Source organism: Salvelinus fontinalis, chromosome 27 (genome assembly GCF_029448725.1).
Source record: "Salvelinus fontinalis isolate EN_2023a chromosome 27, ASM2944872v1, whole genome shotgun sequence".
NCBI classification, from domain to species: domain Eukaryota; kingdom Metazoa; phylum Chordata; class Actinopteri; order Salmoniformes; family Salmonidae; genus Salvelinus; species Salvelinus fontinalis.
Window position 1 is genome coordinate 14367221 of NC_074691.1, and position 16377 is coordinate 14383597.

Below are 16377 nucleotides of genomic sequence, written 5' to 3' on the forward strand. Positions count from 1 at the left end.
GGAGTAGGTCCAGGGTGTCTGGGATGATGATCATGAGCCCTAACCAGGCTTTTAAAGCATTTCATGATGCTATGGGGTGATTGTCATTTAGACAGGTTACCTTGGCGTTCTTGGGCACAGGGACTATAATGGTCTGCTTGAAACATGTAGGTATTACAGACAGGGTTAGGGAGAGGTTGAAAATGTCAGTGAAGCCACTTGCCAGCTGGTCAGCGCATGCTCTGAGTACGGGTCCTGGTAAACCATCTGGCCCTTCGGACTTGTGAATGTTAACCTAAAAGGTGTTACTCACATTGGCTACAGAGAGCATGATCATACATTTGCCCGGAACAGCTGGCACTCATGTATAGTTCAGTGTTGCTTGCCTCGAAGCGAGCAGAGAAGGCATTTAGATCGTCTGGTAGGCTCGCATCACTGGGAAGCTCGCGGCTCGGTTCCTCTTAATAATTTGTGATAGTTATCAAGCCCTGCCACATCCAACGATCGTCAGAGCGGACGTAGTAGGATTCGATCTTAGTCCTGTATTGACGCTTTGATGATGACTCATCGGAGGTCGTATTAGGATTTCTTATTAGCGTACAGATTAGTGTCCCGCTTCTTGAAAACGGCAACTCTAGCCTTTTAGTGGTGTGCGAGTCAGCTGTTTATTCACCTGCACCCATCCACAATTGCTAATAACCCATCCGCACAACTATGTGATAATACACTATAAGTGAAAATCTTAGGCACCCGACCCTAACCCGCTAATATAGAGAATGCGCTCTAGGCTACAGTCAGACAGCAGAATGATTTTGTTCTCTACTTTCTTGATGTTGTCTGTGCCCAATAATGTTTGTATCATGTTGTGCTGCTACCACGTTAGGTTGCTGCCATGCTGTGTTGCTACCATGCTGTTGTTGTTGTCTTAGGTCTCTCTGTGTTGTGTTGTCTCTCTTGTCATGATGTGTGTTTTGTCCTATATTTAAAATTTTTAATCTCAGCCCCCATCCCCGCAGGAGGCCTTTTGGTAGGCCGCCATTGTAAATTATAATTTGTTCTTAACTGACTTGCCGAGTTAAATAAAAGGTTAAATAAAAAAAGATGAGCAGAACCTCGAGACTTTCTTCATATCAGAGCTCACGCTCCAGCTGATGTTAACAGAGACACACACACACACACACACACACACACACACACACACCAAGCTTGCACGCATGTGCACACACACACTTCACAGTAAGCTCTACACCTGTTGTATTCGGCAAATTACATTTTATTTGACACATTTGTTTTACGATCCTTGTGGAGACAATTGATTTATATTAAAAATCCTACTTTCCCTAACCCCTACGCCTAATATAGTCTTTTTTCTTGTGGGGAGCGGCGAAATGTCCCCACTTGTCCGAATTTATGTTGTTTTACTCTCTTTTTCTGATCCCCACAAGGACAGTAAAACAAAAAAAACACTCACTCACATATTCGCAGGTCAAAACCTCTTGATCCTTAAATGTAATCAGCTCACTTTAACTGCAGTGAGTGGCATATGATGCTTTGCCTCTTTAGACCCACTTTATTTTGACATGAAAGCATACATGCACTAATTGTTGGAGCCAATTTGTGTGCCTTGATGAAGTAGTTTAGGATCAAAGTACCCCGCTTGTTTGCTTTTCTCAACATTTAGAAAATGGCTCTAAAATGACACTCGATAGTGCGTTTTATCAACTTAAAGGGTTGGCAAATGTTAATTGGATAGTGCTTCAGAATGCCAAAAGTAAGAATTGGACTTACAGTATATTATTATTTTGCATTGAATTGCATAAAGCATATGGTATTGACAGTTCTCTAATTATACAAACTTGCCTAAGTAATTCACCAATCACAACATAGAAAGTTTTTTAAAAAGCCTGGCACTTGGCTGTCCAGATGGGAAAGAGCAAGAAAAAACAAAAACCTGTGATTGAGCCAAGTCCCATCCCTATATTACTTATTTGGAGTCAAGGTGAGGCGAAGGCTGGGCGATACAGTATACTGAATTAACTTGATTAATTCTAATTAATGTTTTAGAACGACGTTCCAAATGCCTTTGTTGGAAGAATCAAGACCCCTCACAACAAAGATCACTTCCTCTCTGACTACAAGCAGTTTCAACTCACTATTTGAGGTTTGGTCCAGAGTCAGTCATATGGACGCTGAAACATTATTTTACTGTAATGGATAACTTTTTAACGACACCTTTTTTGTCTCTAACGATACCCTTTTTTTGGCCACAAACTGTTATGTGCTATCTGTCTAGTAGTTTGCATTTTATACATTTTCAAGAGCATAAAAATACGCATTTATATAAGTAATTGGCAATTCGTTCTCATTCTGAAAGGCTGGGTTGTTCAAACAGTTGGAGACAGAGGGTGTATTCCTAACAGTTCAATTTGTTAGCAAGCAAATACAGCCAAGTTGGCTCGACTTTATATACACTGAACAAAAATATAAAACGCAACATGTAAAGTTTTGGTCCCATGTTTCATGAGCGGAAATAAAAAAAGCTCCCCAAAATGTTCAATAAGCACAAAAAGCTTTTTTTCTCTCAAATGATGTGCACAAATGTGTTAACATCCCTGTTAAAATGAGCATTTCTCCTTTGCCAATATAATCCATACACCTGACAGTTGTGGCGTATCAAGAATCTGATTAAACAGCATGATCATTACACAGGTGCTCCGTGTGCTGGGGACAAAAGGCCACTCTAAAATGTGCAGTTTTGTTATACAACACAATGAAAACAGATGTCTCAAGTTAAAAGAACATGTAATTGGCATGCTTACTGCAGGAATGTCCACCATTGCTTTTGCCAGAGAATTTAATGTTAATTTCTCTCTGCCTGTTTTAGAGAATTTGGCAGTACTTCCAACCGGCCAGCCCAGGACCTCCACATCCAGCTTCTTCACCTGTGGGATCGTCAGACCACAACCTGGACAGCTGATGAAACTGTGGGTTTGCACAACCGAAGAATTTCTACACAAAATGTCAGAAACCGTCTCAGGGAAGCTCATCTGCGTGCTTGTCGTCCTCACTAGGGTCTTGACCTGACTGCAGTTCGGCGTCGTAACCGACATCAGTAAGCAAATGCTCACCTTGGCCACTGGCACGCTGGAATTCTGTGCTCTTCATGGATGAATCCCGGTTTCAACTGTACTGGGCAGATGGCAGACAGCATGTATGGAGTCGTGGGGGCGCGCAGTTTGCTTATGTCAATGTTGTGAACAGAGTGCCCCATGGTGGCGGTGGGGTTATTGTATGGGCAGGCATAAGTTACGGACAACAAACACATATTAACACTTTCAAATCCAGTTAAAATTGCTAGACTATAATTTGAGATTATGGAGTTAGTCGAGATGGCAACACATCCACTTGACAGAAAACGCAATTACTAATTTTACAGCACAAAGCAATCCAGGTCTTTTCATGCTCTCCTTGGTTTTTGTTGATCAAGTATTGATCTTGCCCCCAATATTCTCAACTACAAAAGGTGATTGTCAATCACTCAATAATAATCTTGCTACCTTCAAGGTGTTGAGTCAGTACATTAGACTCATTAAGCCTTTCCAAAATTTCTCAAATCATATTCGTACTCCAGTCAGTGTGGACGTCTTCTAAGCCAATAAGCCTTTGCAGCTTGTAGTTTGTCTTAAAAGACCCTGTAATGAACCCACATACTGATAGAGGGGCAATTCCACAGTAATGTAATTATGCTTTTACTCAGTTTTTTCACTTTAAAATGTATGCCAAACAAAAACCACTGATTTCAATGTTTAACAAACCATACAACTATGCACAAGGACTACTTTTAACAATTTCCCCTGAACATTTTACAAAATGAATTTAGTGGAAGAACTGTGCAGATGCAGACTTTGGTAACAGAACTACAGTAAAATATCCCTCAAGTTATGCGACCACGTTTTCCATAAAACTCTTAAAAAAGGACATTCGCAAAAATGTTCTACTTCATAAATCTCCAGCACCACCTCAACATGTGAAAATGGCAAGTTTCTATGTCCTGTAGTAAAAAAGAATCATAAGTGTTTCCAATGACATCAACCAATTAGTAAGCAATACCTACTCAAAATTGGTCAAAATCGCATGCTGCACACCAGTGATGTCATTGGAAACACTTATCTTTCTCTTTGTTTTACTACAAAACATAGAAATGAAACATTTTCACATATGTTGATCTTGGGGTGGTGCTGGAGAAGATGAATATGAAGTTGAAAAATTGAGAAGTTTCCCTTTAAAGATGCGCTCCGAATTAGGATTCAAAGATGTCTGCAGAAAGAATGGGGTGTCAGCTATGACATGACACCTTGAGTTTGAAAGAAATATATTTTGGTTATTGAACTACAGTAAGGAATTACGGTAATGAAATTACGGTAATGGAATGACATCATGGGTCCCTGATCTGTTCTCACAGAAATGCATAATTATGGATATGAATGGCATTCTCCTCATGTTTCATGAGTTGACATCACAGCGCAGCACAGTAGAACAGAGTAGAGTTCAGTAAAGTAAATTCAAGTATAGTTCAGTACAGTACAATACACTGTACTCTACTCACTGTGCTTTACTGTACTGTCCTACTGTATTGTAGTGTACTGTACTACACTCAGTACTGTACTATCCAAACTTGTGAAACATACAGTGCCTTCATAAAGTAGTCATACCCCCTGACTTATTCCACATTGATGTTACAGCCTGAACTCATAATATATATATATTTTATCTATATAAAAAAATCTCACCCATCTACACAATAATGAAATATATATATTTTTTTTTAAAGGATTCACACCCCTGAGTCAATACATGTTAGAATCACATTTGGGAGCGATTACAGCTGTGAGTCTTTCTGGGTAAGTCTAAGAGCTTTGCACACCTGGATAGTACAATATTTGCCCATTATTAATTTAAAAATTCTTCAAGCTCAAATTGATTGTTGATCTTTGCTAGACAACAATATACTTTCCAGCAGATTTAAGTGAAAACTGTAACTTGGCCACTCAGGAACATTCACTGTCTATTTGGTAAACAATTCCAGTGTAGATTTTTTCCTTGTGTTTTAGGTTATTGTCCTGCTGAACGGTCCCAGTGTCTGTTGGAAAGCAGACTGAACCAGGTTTTCCTCTAGAATTTTGAATGTGCTTAGCTCTATTCTGTTTCTTTTTTTGTCCTAATAAACTCCCCAGTCCTTAACGATTACAAGCATACCCATAACATGAAAGCATACCCATAGCTTGAAAATATGGAGAGTGGTACTCAGTAATGTGTTGTATTGGATTTGCCCCAAACATAACACTTTGTATTCAGGACAAAAACTGAGAATTGCTTTGCAACATTTTTTACAGTATTACTTTAGTGCCTTGATGCAAACAATATGCATGTTTTGGAATATTTTTTATTCTGTACAGGTTTCCTTCTTTTCACTCTTTCAATTAGGCTAGTATTGTGGAGTAACTACAATGTTGATGATCCATCCTCAAGTTTCTCCCATCACAGCCATTAAACACAAATGCTCATTAAACTGTTTTAAATGTCACCAATGGCCTCATGGTGAAATCCCTGAGCAGTTTCCTTCCTCTCTGGCAACTGAGTTAGGAAAGACGCCTGTATCTTTTGTAGTAACTGGGTGTATTGATACACCATCCAAAGTGTCATTACTAACTTCACCATGCTTAAAGGGATATTCAATGTCTGCACCAATAGGCACCCTTCTTTGAGAGGCATTGGAAAACCTCCCTGGTCTTTGTGTTTGAAATTCAATGCTTGCTGCCGAGGGACCTTACAGATAATTGTATGTGTGGGGTACAGAGATGAGGTAGGCACTCAAAAAACCTGTTAAACACTATTATTGCACACAGAGCGAGTCTATACAACTTATGTGAATTGGTAAGCAATTTTTTACTCCTGAACTTATTTAGGCTTGCCATAACTAAGGAGTTGAATACTTACTGACTCAAGACATTTCAGCTTTTGATTTTTTATCAACTGTATACACATTTCTAAAACCCTATTTTCACTTTGACATTATGGGGTATTGTGTGTAGGCCAGTGACACACATTCTCAATGTAATCCATTTTAAATTGAGGCTGTAACAACAAATGTGGAAAAAGTCTAGGGGTGTGAATACTTTCTGACGGCACTGTATTTCCTAATGCCCAAAATGTTGATGAGTCTATTTCTGCAGAATAGAAGATTATCAGCTTTTCTTTCAGTTGTCAACGTACGTCTCAAAGATCTGCATCTTTGGCTAAAATAATAAGATTTACTGTGTCAGATATATGCACAAAACAAAAATATAGAGCACTGAATGTGCAGTCTGCAGTTGTCCATTGAATGTAAGCCACTTTTAGTGCAGGCGTCGACTCCAGTTGTTCGAGAAAAAATAAATCTCGTTATGAAAGGGATTTGAGCATTCCTGCTTGGTCTTTTAGTTGCCTTTCTCAGGCTAAACCAGACAGAAAGTTAAATCACTGCACATCTAGTACACCTCTGCAATCTGGTTAGAACTGGACCTCAGACAAAACTAGGCCACAGGAAATATCATTGTTCTGCTATATAAAACTGAGATGTTAGTTCAACAGCATGAATGACAGTTGGAAATAGGGATATGACAAATAAAATAAAAAATGGCGTAATGTTTAAACTGGAATTTAGTTTCCTGTTAAAACTAAGAAAAGTTTATATAATTTCACAATGATAAATATGGTCCTACTGTGACCTACTGCATAGGACCGCTAGCGGGCAATGAAGTTCTATCTTCCGGACAATGGCACTCACCTTACTGCTGTCCCCCACCCACTCTGCTAGGTGCCACTCCATGTTTTCAGTGGTCAGTACATGGGACTTTATGTCCCACTTCTCATCAATATGATGGCTCGTTGCAGTGACATATGACAGCATGTTCATAGACGTCCAACAACCTGATGTTAACGCCGTGTATGGGTTTTTTGAGAGATCGCGCGTTGTACTTGCAGAGAAATCATTGTACAATTTCGTCACCCGGGCCATCACAGTTTTCTGACATGGCACGTTGTAGTCTGGTTCTAGACATGCCATTAGGGCATTGAAGACGACATGCTCAACCTTTGACAACGGCTGCATATCAACCGATTCTGTAATGAGCGCTGCAAATTTTCTAACTCTGTCCCTTATCGCACTTCTTTTGTGTGAAGCCGTCTGTCTGTTGTTGCTGCCAGAAACAGTTTGGGTCTCACGGTGCATCCGTTTCCGATGGTTAAGCATTGCACCTGTACTACCATTACTGTACCTCAATTTCACCTCGCAAAGTTTGCATTTCACCACCTTCTCACTTAACTTCTCAAAGATTTGGCATACAGGACTTCGCTGCTGTCGCTTGCCATACTCTGCCCTTTTTCCACCGACGATGACGTGCAGAGCGCTTTATGTCCGTGGCAAATCAATTGAAAGATGCACATCTCCACCCATTTTCCCCTTTATGATGATGATCAGGACCTGTTAGTGGTAGTTTTGATTTTGTTAAGATTAATTTTTTATTTATTGATTTTCGTTTATGGATATTTTTCTTAACGTTCCCAATTTTGTTTATATTTTTAATCTTTCCAAGGCCTCTTACAATCCATTCAAACAGGTTTGTCATGTAACATGTATTTACAGTAATAGCAGGAACTAGTCTAGACCTTTTCACTGCTAGCAAGGCCGGGGAACAACATGTTAAATTGTAGTCTGTAATTAAAACACTGTCGGAGGACCGTTACTTTCATGGCTGGTGATGGATCTGCAGAAAGCACCCAACAGTGAGAAACTCATTTAGAGCCTATCTATACATCTTATCAGCAGGGTCTCTCTAGCCTAAGGCTGAAAAGAACAAGGACCAGACAAATAAATCTGACTGGCTTCTGAGACACACAAGCTTTGATGACTTCTTCCACACCATTTTGATAATGAAATAAGTGTCATGATGTAAATCTTCCATGTTAAATAGGAACGTCGTGTCCTCGTGTCTAAACTGGGACTGAGACACGTGGGCCTGTGGTGTGGGGTTCTTGGGGGATGTTATCGCAGTATAGTGAAATCATCTGACTTCAAACCATGGCTGCCCCGCACGGGGTGGGATCATCCTCGATCCCTCAGCCTTGGTTTAATTCAATCGAAAGCCAATTATTGACTCTTCTGACTGAGGCTTTGAAATCCCCTTCAATTTTATTCACACAGTGAGTATTTTCAAGTGGGTACCTTTTTTTCCCTACATTGTATCTGTATCGATATACAAAATATTGTGGATTTTTTTTGTAACTGTCAGTGTTATTTGATATCTTTGGTTATCAATCTTTTGGATTTCTACTGTAGGCCACATCTGTTTCTCTTCAAACAGTGCTATTCAATCTCTCTCTTTGTGAGCTTGAAGATCATTTTAAGATGGAGTCAATCTGATGTTTAATATTACCGATTTCCAGATGAGCCCAGCTGTCAAAATCAAACAAAGTTTTGTGATATGATTTGGCACAGAGCCTGAACTGTAATAAACCCCCCTAAAAGATCTAACAGGATGTGTTCCACACTTCAACTATCTGACCATTCTAAAAACACCTGTGGGACATTCATTCATACTAATAACCAATGAGGGCAAGCCAGGCAGTGAAATAACAGTGAGGGCTGGAATGTAAGTTAAAAACGTACGTAAGACTGAGCATTACCAGTGATGACATTGTCTTCACTGCACAAACATGCCCGTCCTGCAACAATGGCAAGCGGGGAAAAACCCAGCCATACAAAACAAATCAGGAGAGCCCAATACAATGGGAGTTAGTGCTTCCCATGTCGTTCCAGGTTAAATGAGGCAAGTTTAAACAGTCACATGGTTCCGTATGAGATTAGTACATTTCGTTTTGGGGAATTGAATAGTTTCTTGACAGCACCCCCGTTGATTTGAATGAAACCGTCCATGCATATTTGCCCACTGAAGGAGAGCTCAGAATTGTATTTTTTGGACCTGAATGCCAAAACATTCCAGAGATAAAGGTGCTTAAAATTCTTAGGTGCTTAAAAGGTGCTTGATATCATTTAAAAGCTTACAGTGTTGTCAAACTATTGTATTATTTCTTGAAAACAATGTTTGGAATAAAAACTGTCATATTTAAACCTTTAATGTCCATCATCTTAAAACACATATACTTGTTTTTTCCCCCTATTTGCATATGTTGTAGTTTAGACCGTATTTCACATAATCTAAGGTTTTTGTGTTGTGCCCGCCATCAGTTAAGTCAACATCATGTTTTGACTGATAAACATTCTAAAAATGGGAATAAAATTGAAATTTCAACTTTCAAAATGGTACCACACAGATGGTTGAATGTCCACACATCAGATAATGTTGACTTGAATGGGAATATCCATTGTTTTAAATGATACTGTCAATCCTCCATAGCAAACCTATTGAAATATAGATAGAATATGCATTACCGTTCAAGTTGACATTAGAGGCTCGTCTTTGTGGTGGCAATTAGAAGTTTCAATACAACACAAATTTCAAATGGTGTTCCAGCTAAATTGCAGTGCTCTAAATGGATAGGTCCATTACATAAATTATTTCCATGATTGAAATGACACCCAAGAGCAGGTTGTGTCTAAACTGATGGCGGCCACAACACAAAAACCTCAGATGATGTGAAATACAGTCTAAGCTACAACATATGATATATGATCATTTTTTTCAACATGTTTTTAGATACATGCCGATAAAAAAATATATATAGTTTGACAACAGGTAAGATTTTAAATTATGAACTCAACCATTGATCTTTTCCAGTGATGAAGACATGGATGTCTTATGGTATGGTATGCAAAACGTCACCTTTATCTCCTAAATGTTTTGGCATCCAGAACCAAAACGTCACTTTCTGACCACTTCTTCCATTGGAAAACATGTATGAAAAGCTGCTTAAGTCAAAAAGCATGCCGTCAAAAAGTGATTGAACTCAAATGGATTTACCCTGAAGTAATTTTACTGAAGCACGCGTTTTAAAAAGAGTAACAACTTTTTTGCGCTCTGATTCAAGAAAGGCCAGTGAATGTGCAATCCACTGAACAGTTTGATCATATTTGGTGAACACCAAAGAATATTATTTTCAGGGCAAAACATTTAACACCTGCCACTTACATTATACAGACTAACTGGAAAAATATGAAAAGTTGTGTGATGAAAACCTACAGTACCAGTCAAACGTTTGGACAAACCTACTCATTCAAGGGTTTTTCTTTATTTTTCCTATTTTCTACATTGTGGAATAATAGTAAAGAAATCAGAACTTTCATCATAGCGTAACCAAAAAAAAAAAAGTGTTAAATAAATCTAAATATATTTTATATTTGAGATTCTTCAAAGTAACCACCCTTTGCTTTGATGACAGCTTTGCACACTCTTGGAATTCTCTCAAACATTCTCTTTTCCTTCACTCTGAGGTCCAACTCATCCCAAACCATCTCGATTGGGTTGAGGTTGGGTGATTGTGGAGACCAGGTCATCTGATGCAGCACTCCATCACTCTCCTTCTTGGTCATATAGCCCTTACACAGCCTGGAGTGGGTTGGGTCATTGTCCTGTTGAAAAAGAAATGATTGTCCCACTAAGCACAAAGCAGTTGGGATGCCGTATCGCTGCAGAATGCTGTGGTATCCATGCTGGTTAAGTGTGTCTTGAACTAAAAAAATAATAATCACTGAGTGTCACCAGCAAAGCACCCCCACACCATCATACCTCCTCCATGCTTCACGGTGGGAACTACACATGTGGAAATCATCCGTTCACCTACTCTGCATCTCACAAAGACACAGCAGATGGAACCAAAAATAGCAAATTTGGACTCATCAGACCAAAGGACAGATTTCCACCGGTCTAATGTCCATTGCTCATGTTTCTTGGCCCAAGCAAGTCTCTTCTTCTTATTGGTGTCCTTTAGTAGTGGTTTCTTTGCAGCAATTTGACCATGAAGGCCTGATTCACGCAGTCTCCTCTGAACAGTTGATGTTGAGATGTGCTGCTACTTGAACTCTATGAAGCATTTATTTGGGCTGCAATTTCTGAAGCTGGTAACTCTAATGAACTTATTCTCTGCAGCAGAGGACTCTGGGTCTTCCATTCCTGTGGTGGTCCTCATGAAAACCAGTTTCATCATAGTGTTTGATGATTTTTGCGACTGCACTTGAAGAAACGTTCAAATTTCTGGAAATGTTCCAGATTGACTGACCTTCATGTCTTAAAGTAATGATGGGCACTTGTTTCTCTCTGCTTATTTGAGCTGTTCTTGCCATAATATGTCTTTTACCAAATAGGGCTATCTTCTGTATACCACCCCTACCTTGTCACAACACAACTGATTGGCTCAAACGCATTAAGAAGGAAAGAAATTCCACAAATTAACAAGGCACACCTGTAAATTCAAATGCATTCCAGATGACTACCTCATGAAGCTGGTTGAGAGAATGCCAAGAGTGTGTAACGCTGTTAAGGCAAAAGGTGGCTACTTTGAAGAATGTCAAATATAAAAAAAAATCAAAATATTTTAACACTTTTTTGGTTACTACATGATTCGATATGAGTTATTTCATAGTTTTGATGTCTTCATTATTATTCTACAATGCAGAAAATAGTAAAAATAAATAAAAACCCTTGAACGAGTAGGTGTGTCCAAACATTTGACTGGTACTGTACCTTCCTGTCATCCTGAACTCCTCTACCCGGCCCATAACGTTTTGCTCAACTGCTTACAAACTCCTTTCATTTGTCAGCTGTTGATGCCGAGTTATGCAGCGAGGTTTTTTTTGGGCACAGATCTCTCAAGTGTGTTGCACTGTGCTTTTACTCAGGCTGCAGAGCAAAATAATATTGTTTGACTCTATAGCAGACTAGCAGTACTCTCATGGGTATTCTAAAGTACTTATTTTTTTTAAACAGGCAGAGCATCACACTCAACCTGTAACAAACAATCCTGCTTTAAAATATTGGTAGATAGATACTGTAAACTGTAGCAAGAAATGAAAGTAAAACTGGATGCAAACATTGAGAGGAAAAACAGCATGTCAGGATAATCCAACTAACATGGATGAGCAACTGTAGTCTGATAATATCCTCAGTGCTAGGAATGTGTCATCCAGAAATAGGGATGAACCCCTTGATATGCTGTGTCAGACTGTTGGTCTACAGCCTGTGCTGTAGAGTGAGAAACATACCATTGTGAAATACTTGACTCACTTTCAGTTGTTAGCCCCGACAGACCCTGAACCAGTGAAAGGACATACAAGAGGGGAACTTACTTTGAGTATTCTTCATTGTCCCGGTCGCATCTTGCATCCTTATGCTTTTCCCAGTCCTTCCCATGCTTGCAGGTGGTCAATAGAATGATATCTTCCCCATTGTGAATATGATATAAAGCATTTCTGGTTTCTGAACCAATACCAGTCAGATACCTCTTCCCTTTGAAAACCAGTAAATATTTCCTTGATGGAGGGACATTTTTGAGTGTCAAATAACCCTTGTCCCCTCCTTTTTGAGAATGGTCTTTTGAAAACAAAGGAATGGACACATCAAAGTGTGGCCTAAAATTATCCATATCAATGCTGGCTTTGGCCAAAATGGCCTGGCCAATATCAAAGCCCAGCTCCTCTGTGTAATATGGCCAGGTGCCAGAGTAGAGGTTGAAAATGAGGTGGTTCCTCCCGTCATTCCACGTTGGGAGGCTCTGTACTTTAGCCTTGACATTGTGAATGTACTGGCTGGACAGCTGGTCCCGGTCCAGAGTGTCAATGCCTAGCACATACAGACAGGCCTCGTTGACGTCTGTGGTGTGGAAGCGGGAATCCTCGACAGCTGTCAGGATCTTCTGGTAGCTCTCAGACACCGTCTCCCCCTTCAGCAGGGGGTAGACGTACACCTTGAACCCCCTCTGGCAGCGGCTGAAGTCGAAGCATGTGTCCATGCGGCATCTCCTGCTCTTGTAGATGTTGTTGCGGATCTCCCGCCTCTCCCTGGGAGAGGTGTGCTGGTGGTGGAGCAGAGGGCTGTCCTCCTCCTGCTCTCCGTCCTCCAGGTAGGTGTTGAGCGGGTGGGTCCACTCAGGCCAACGCTGTCTGAGCAGGCTGAAACTGGGGCTCTGGGCGACTCTAAAGAGGTGCTGGTGGTGGTTTTGATGATGGAACTCCCCAATCTGAAGTCCCCACAGGTAGGCAACCAGAAGAAGACAGGCCCCTAGAGACACGACCAGGTACCTCTTCTTGGCCTGCATGTGGACAGTAGGGCTGAAGGTGATGGGAACCGAGGCAGGAGAAGGAGCAGGGAGGACGTGGGGGTCCACACTCAACCCACGGGGCTCACTCTTACCCACAGGTAAGCATGCTGCTGGTCTGAGTCACTGTGTGCACAAGATAAAACAGAAAGCGTGAAAATCACATTATAGCTGGACTCCATTTCAGATAATCAGAGATGAGCATTATGATGGATTGCATAGACAAGAGATGCATTTGATATCACTGACAGTGTTTGCTTCTTGTTTTACAGCACATTTGAGACAAATCAATATTAATATTGTCTGATGATTAGAATCAATGGCTCCACTAGCTACAGATTGGTAATATCACATTATCTGGTGTAACAAAGATTTTTGGTTTCCATTATTGGCCATTAAAGGTTTGCCTATACAAAATCTCACCACATATGTTTCAACTACCCTGGTTTTTGCGATCTTCGTTCTCGATTCAGCCAAAAATGTCAGCGTCCAATTGCAGATGGTGCGTTGGAATTTAGAAAATGCTGTTCAAATAAATAAAATGTTTTTCTTCATGAAGTAGTCCAACAATGTGTACGCCACCATCTTGTCTATTTCAAATCTTCTCTCATTGACTGAGACAAGTGACCATCATCGAGACATTCAGCCCTTTGGGGTGGACCCACCTGTCTCAATCAATGAGATTTGAAATAGACAAGATGGAGGTGTACACATTGTTGGATGACTTCATGGAGCAAAAAAAACATACTTTTTAAAAATAATGAAGCATTTTCTAAATTCAAAAACGCACCACCTGTAACTGGATAGGACATTTTAGAAGATACATGTTTGCCCGACTCAAAAACGTATATAGTATCGCCAATAACAGGTTAGTTGACCAATCTCTGGCAATGTTTTGTATAGGCAAACCTGTAACACCCAGTTATGGATACCAAAAATGTTTCCTTATAACACATTATCTGATGTAACAATCTGTAGCTAGTGCCACACCAAAGCAATATTGTTCAGACACTTCCACCCATGCGCAATTAGCCTGCGGGGACGAGGCTAACGCCAAAGCAATTCGACAAAAGTCTAATCATTAATTATTTCAGGTCACTCATCATCAATTTCATTGAACTTCGAAGCAAAACCAAATGTTTGGTGAATTAAGTAATGTATCAGGGAAAACATGTGCCCTACCTTTTGTAACAAATACCTGCGATACTGTTGGTTTTCGAAGCTTCCAGCGTTGATTGATGCCCTCTCACCCGGATGAACACGATGTAAACACAGCATCCTAAATGATCCGAATAGCTTTGGGGCCACTTAACTAACAAAAATCATTATTCGTGTGGATAAAAGCCAAAGAAGTTGGAGAGGCATTGGAAGCCATCCGATGCAGGGTCACTTTTTTCCTTACCTAGAAAGTAGAATGTGGTACTTTTACATCATATCCCAGAGAAATCATGCAAAATACTGTTCTTTCATTCTCAAGGGCCTCTGAGTCGCACTTCTTGATGAACATGTCATCACTTGCGATAAAGGTCACCTTCCCATATGGGAGACTCATTCCATGCTCATTACATTTACCGCTAAAAGGTATTGTTTTTATCATAAGCAATTGATCGAGTATATTTTCATAAGCAACCCCCCCATATGATTTACTTAGAAACCTATATTTTCTGTATGCATGCAATTTTATAGTGGTGTTTACAACGGTTTGCTGTCATCTTTGTGTGCGTCGGACTCCGGCATAAAAGTTTCCGAGCAAAACATAGTTTCCAAAGTGCGCTCTTAACGCGTGAATCCGAACCAGTGAATCTAGAACTGTCTCTCCATACTTCTCCGGCCCGCGTAGACTGGCTATGTCAATAACAATCGCTACGATTGTGGATCATACAATGCATTGGCACATTCTTCATCTGATGACAGTCCATGATTATGTCTATCCAACTGAGTCAGATCCACAAAGCGCACATGCACACCGTGCACGAATTTCTACTGAGATTTATTTCAGGGGTTATTTTCTCAATCTCTATAAATGCACGCTAAAATAATGAGTGACAGTTCAATAAATCCACATGATCGTCATTTTAGGGATCCAATGTAGACTACATCCACTTGCTCCCGATTACATCGTAGATAAATGATACACAGTCCGTAAAGTTAACGGTATGTGTGTCACCTGAACGACACGCGCCTCAACAGTCAGCAGTCCAGCACAGAATCTTGCAACGATTACGCGTCAAATCTACTCAAAATAATGTAGTGCGTCAAGCTGCAATCTCTCCGTCTTTCATTCACCGGGCTGTGAACCAGTACGAATACAACCACAGTTCGCAGATATGGGCTCATTCTACATATTCCACGGGTCCTGTGGAGTTTACGAATCCTTCTGCATCCCCCTCCACTCTCATTCAGAGCTGAGGACCATGCGATGAACCTCCCACAACGAGAGGCTGCGCCTCCGACCGCGGTTATTGGTAGAGGATGCGCGGTGAGCAATGGAAATGGACGGTGGAAGCGTCGATCATTTCAAGAGGCGTTGGCAGCAACTATAGCTATTCGATAAGAAAGCATGCTATCAGAAATTGGTGGTGTATGGTAGTCTACTCATGACGTGCCCAGAGCCCTTTTTTGTATGTCGCCCATATTAACTATTTAGGGGTGTGCTCGAAATATTGCAGATGCACACCTGCACATGCGTTTTTCTATCTCAACCATAACAAAATATTCTATGATGTCTTCCTTTATCTATAGCCTATTTGAGTGAATCCGGAATGCACAGACTGAGAACTAGATGTTGAGTAGATGATTCAATGTTTGATTCATAATGATGATAATGCATAGAACTACGTGTGATAATAATGTAATAACTCTGTAATATGGTCCAGTATGTCATCGTTGTAGTGCGCTATGACTTCAGCAACACCCCATGCTAGATTTACTTGTAAATGTGTCACAAGCTTGACAGCTTGCAGTCTGTTCTCGAAGCTTTCAGGGAGGTTATAAAGCATTTCCCAATCTTTTAAGCCACGAGACATTCAGCAGGATTCATTGCAAGTCTATTAAATAAACCATAAGGATATCTGGGAATGCCACATTTAT

General features: G+C 40.3%; 1 protein-coding gene across 2 annotated transcripts in view; it reads right to left on the reverse strand.

The window, feature by feature from the left end:
* The window catches only part of LOC129825105 (exostosin-1-like), a 247810-nt gene extending 231956 nt beyond the window's left edge, over window positions 1–15854 (reverse strand). The window contains exons 1-3 of one of the 2 annotated variants that reach the window (XM_055884886.1): window positions 14984–15854; window positions 14470–14689; window positions 12320–13413 (exon numbers count right to left, since the gene is read on the reverse strand). In XM_055884886.1, the coding sequence (XP_055740861.1) occupies window positions 12320–13287 (968 nt within the window). In that variant the 5' untranslated portion in view covers window positions 13288–13413; window positions 14470–14689; window positions 14984–15854. Of the gene's footprint in view, window positions 1–12319; window positions 13414–14469 lie in introns of both variants that reach the window. The other variant, XM_055884887.1, reaches the window with a different exon arrangement.
* Between the last annotated feature and the right edge of the window lie 523 nt (window positions 15855–16377).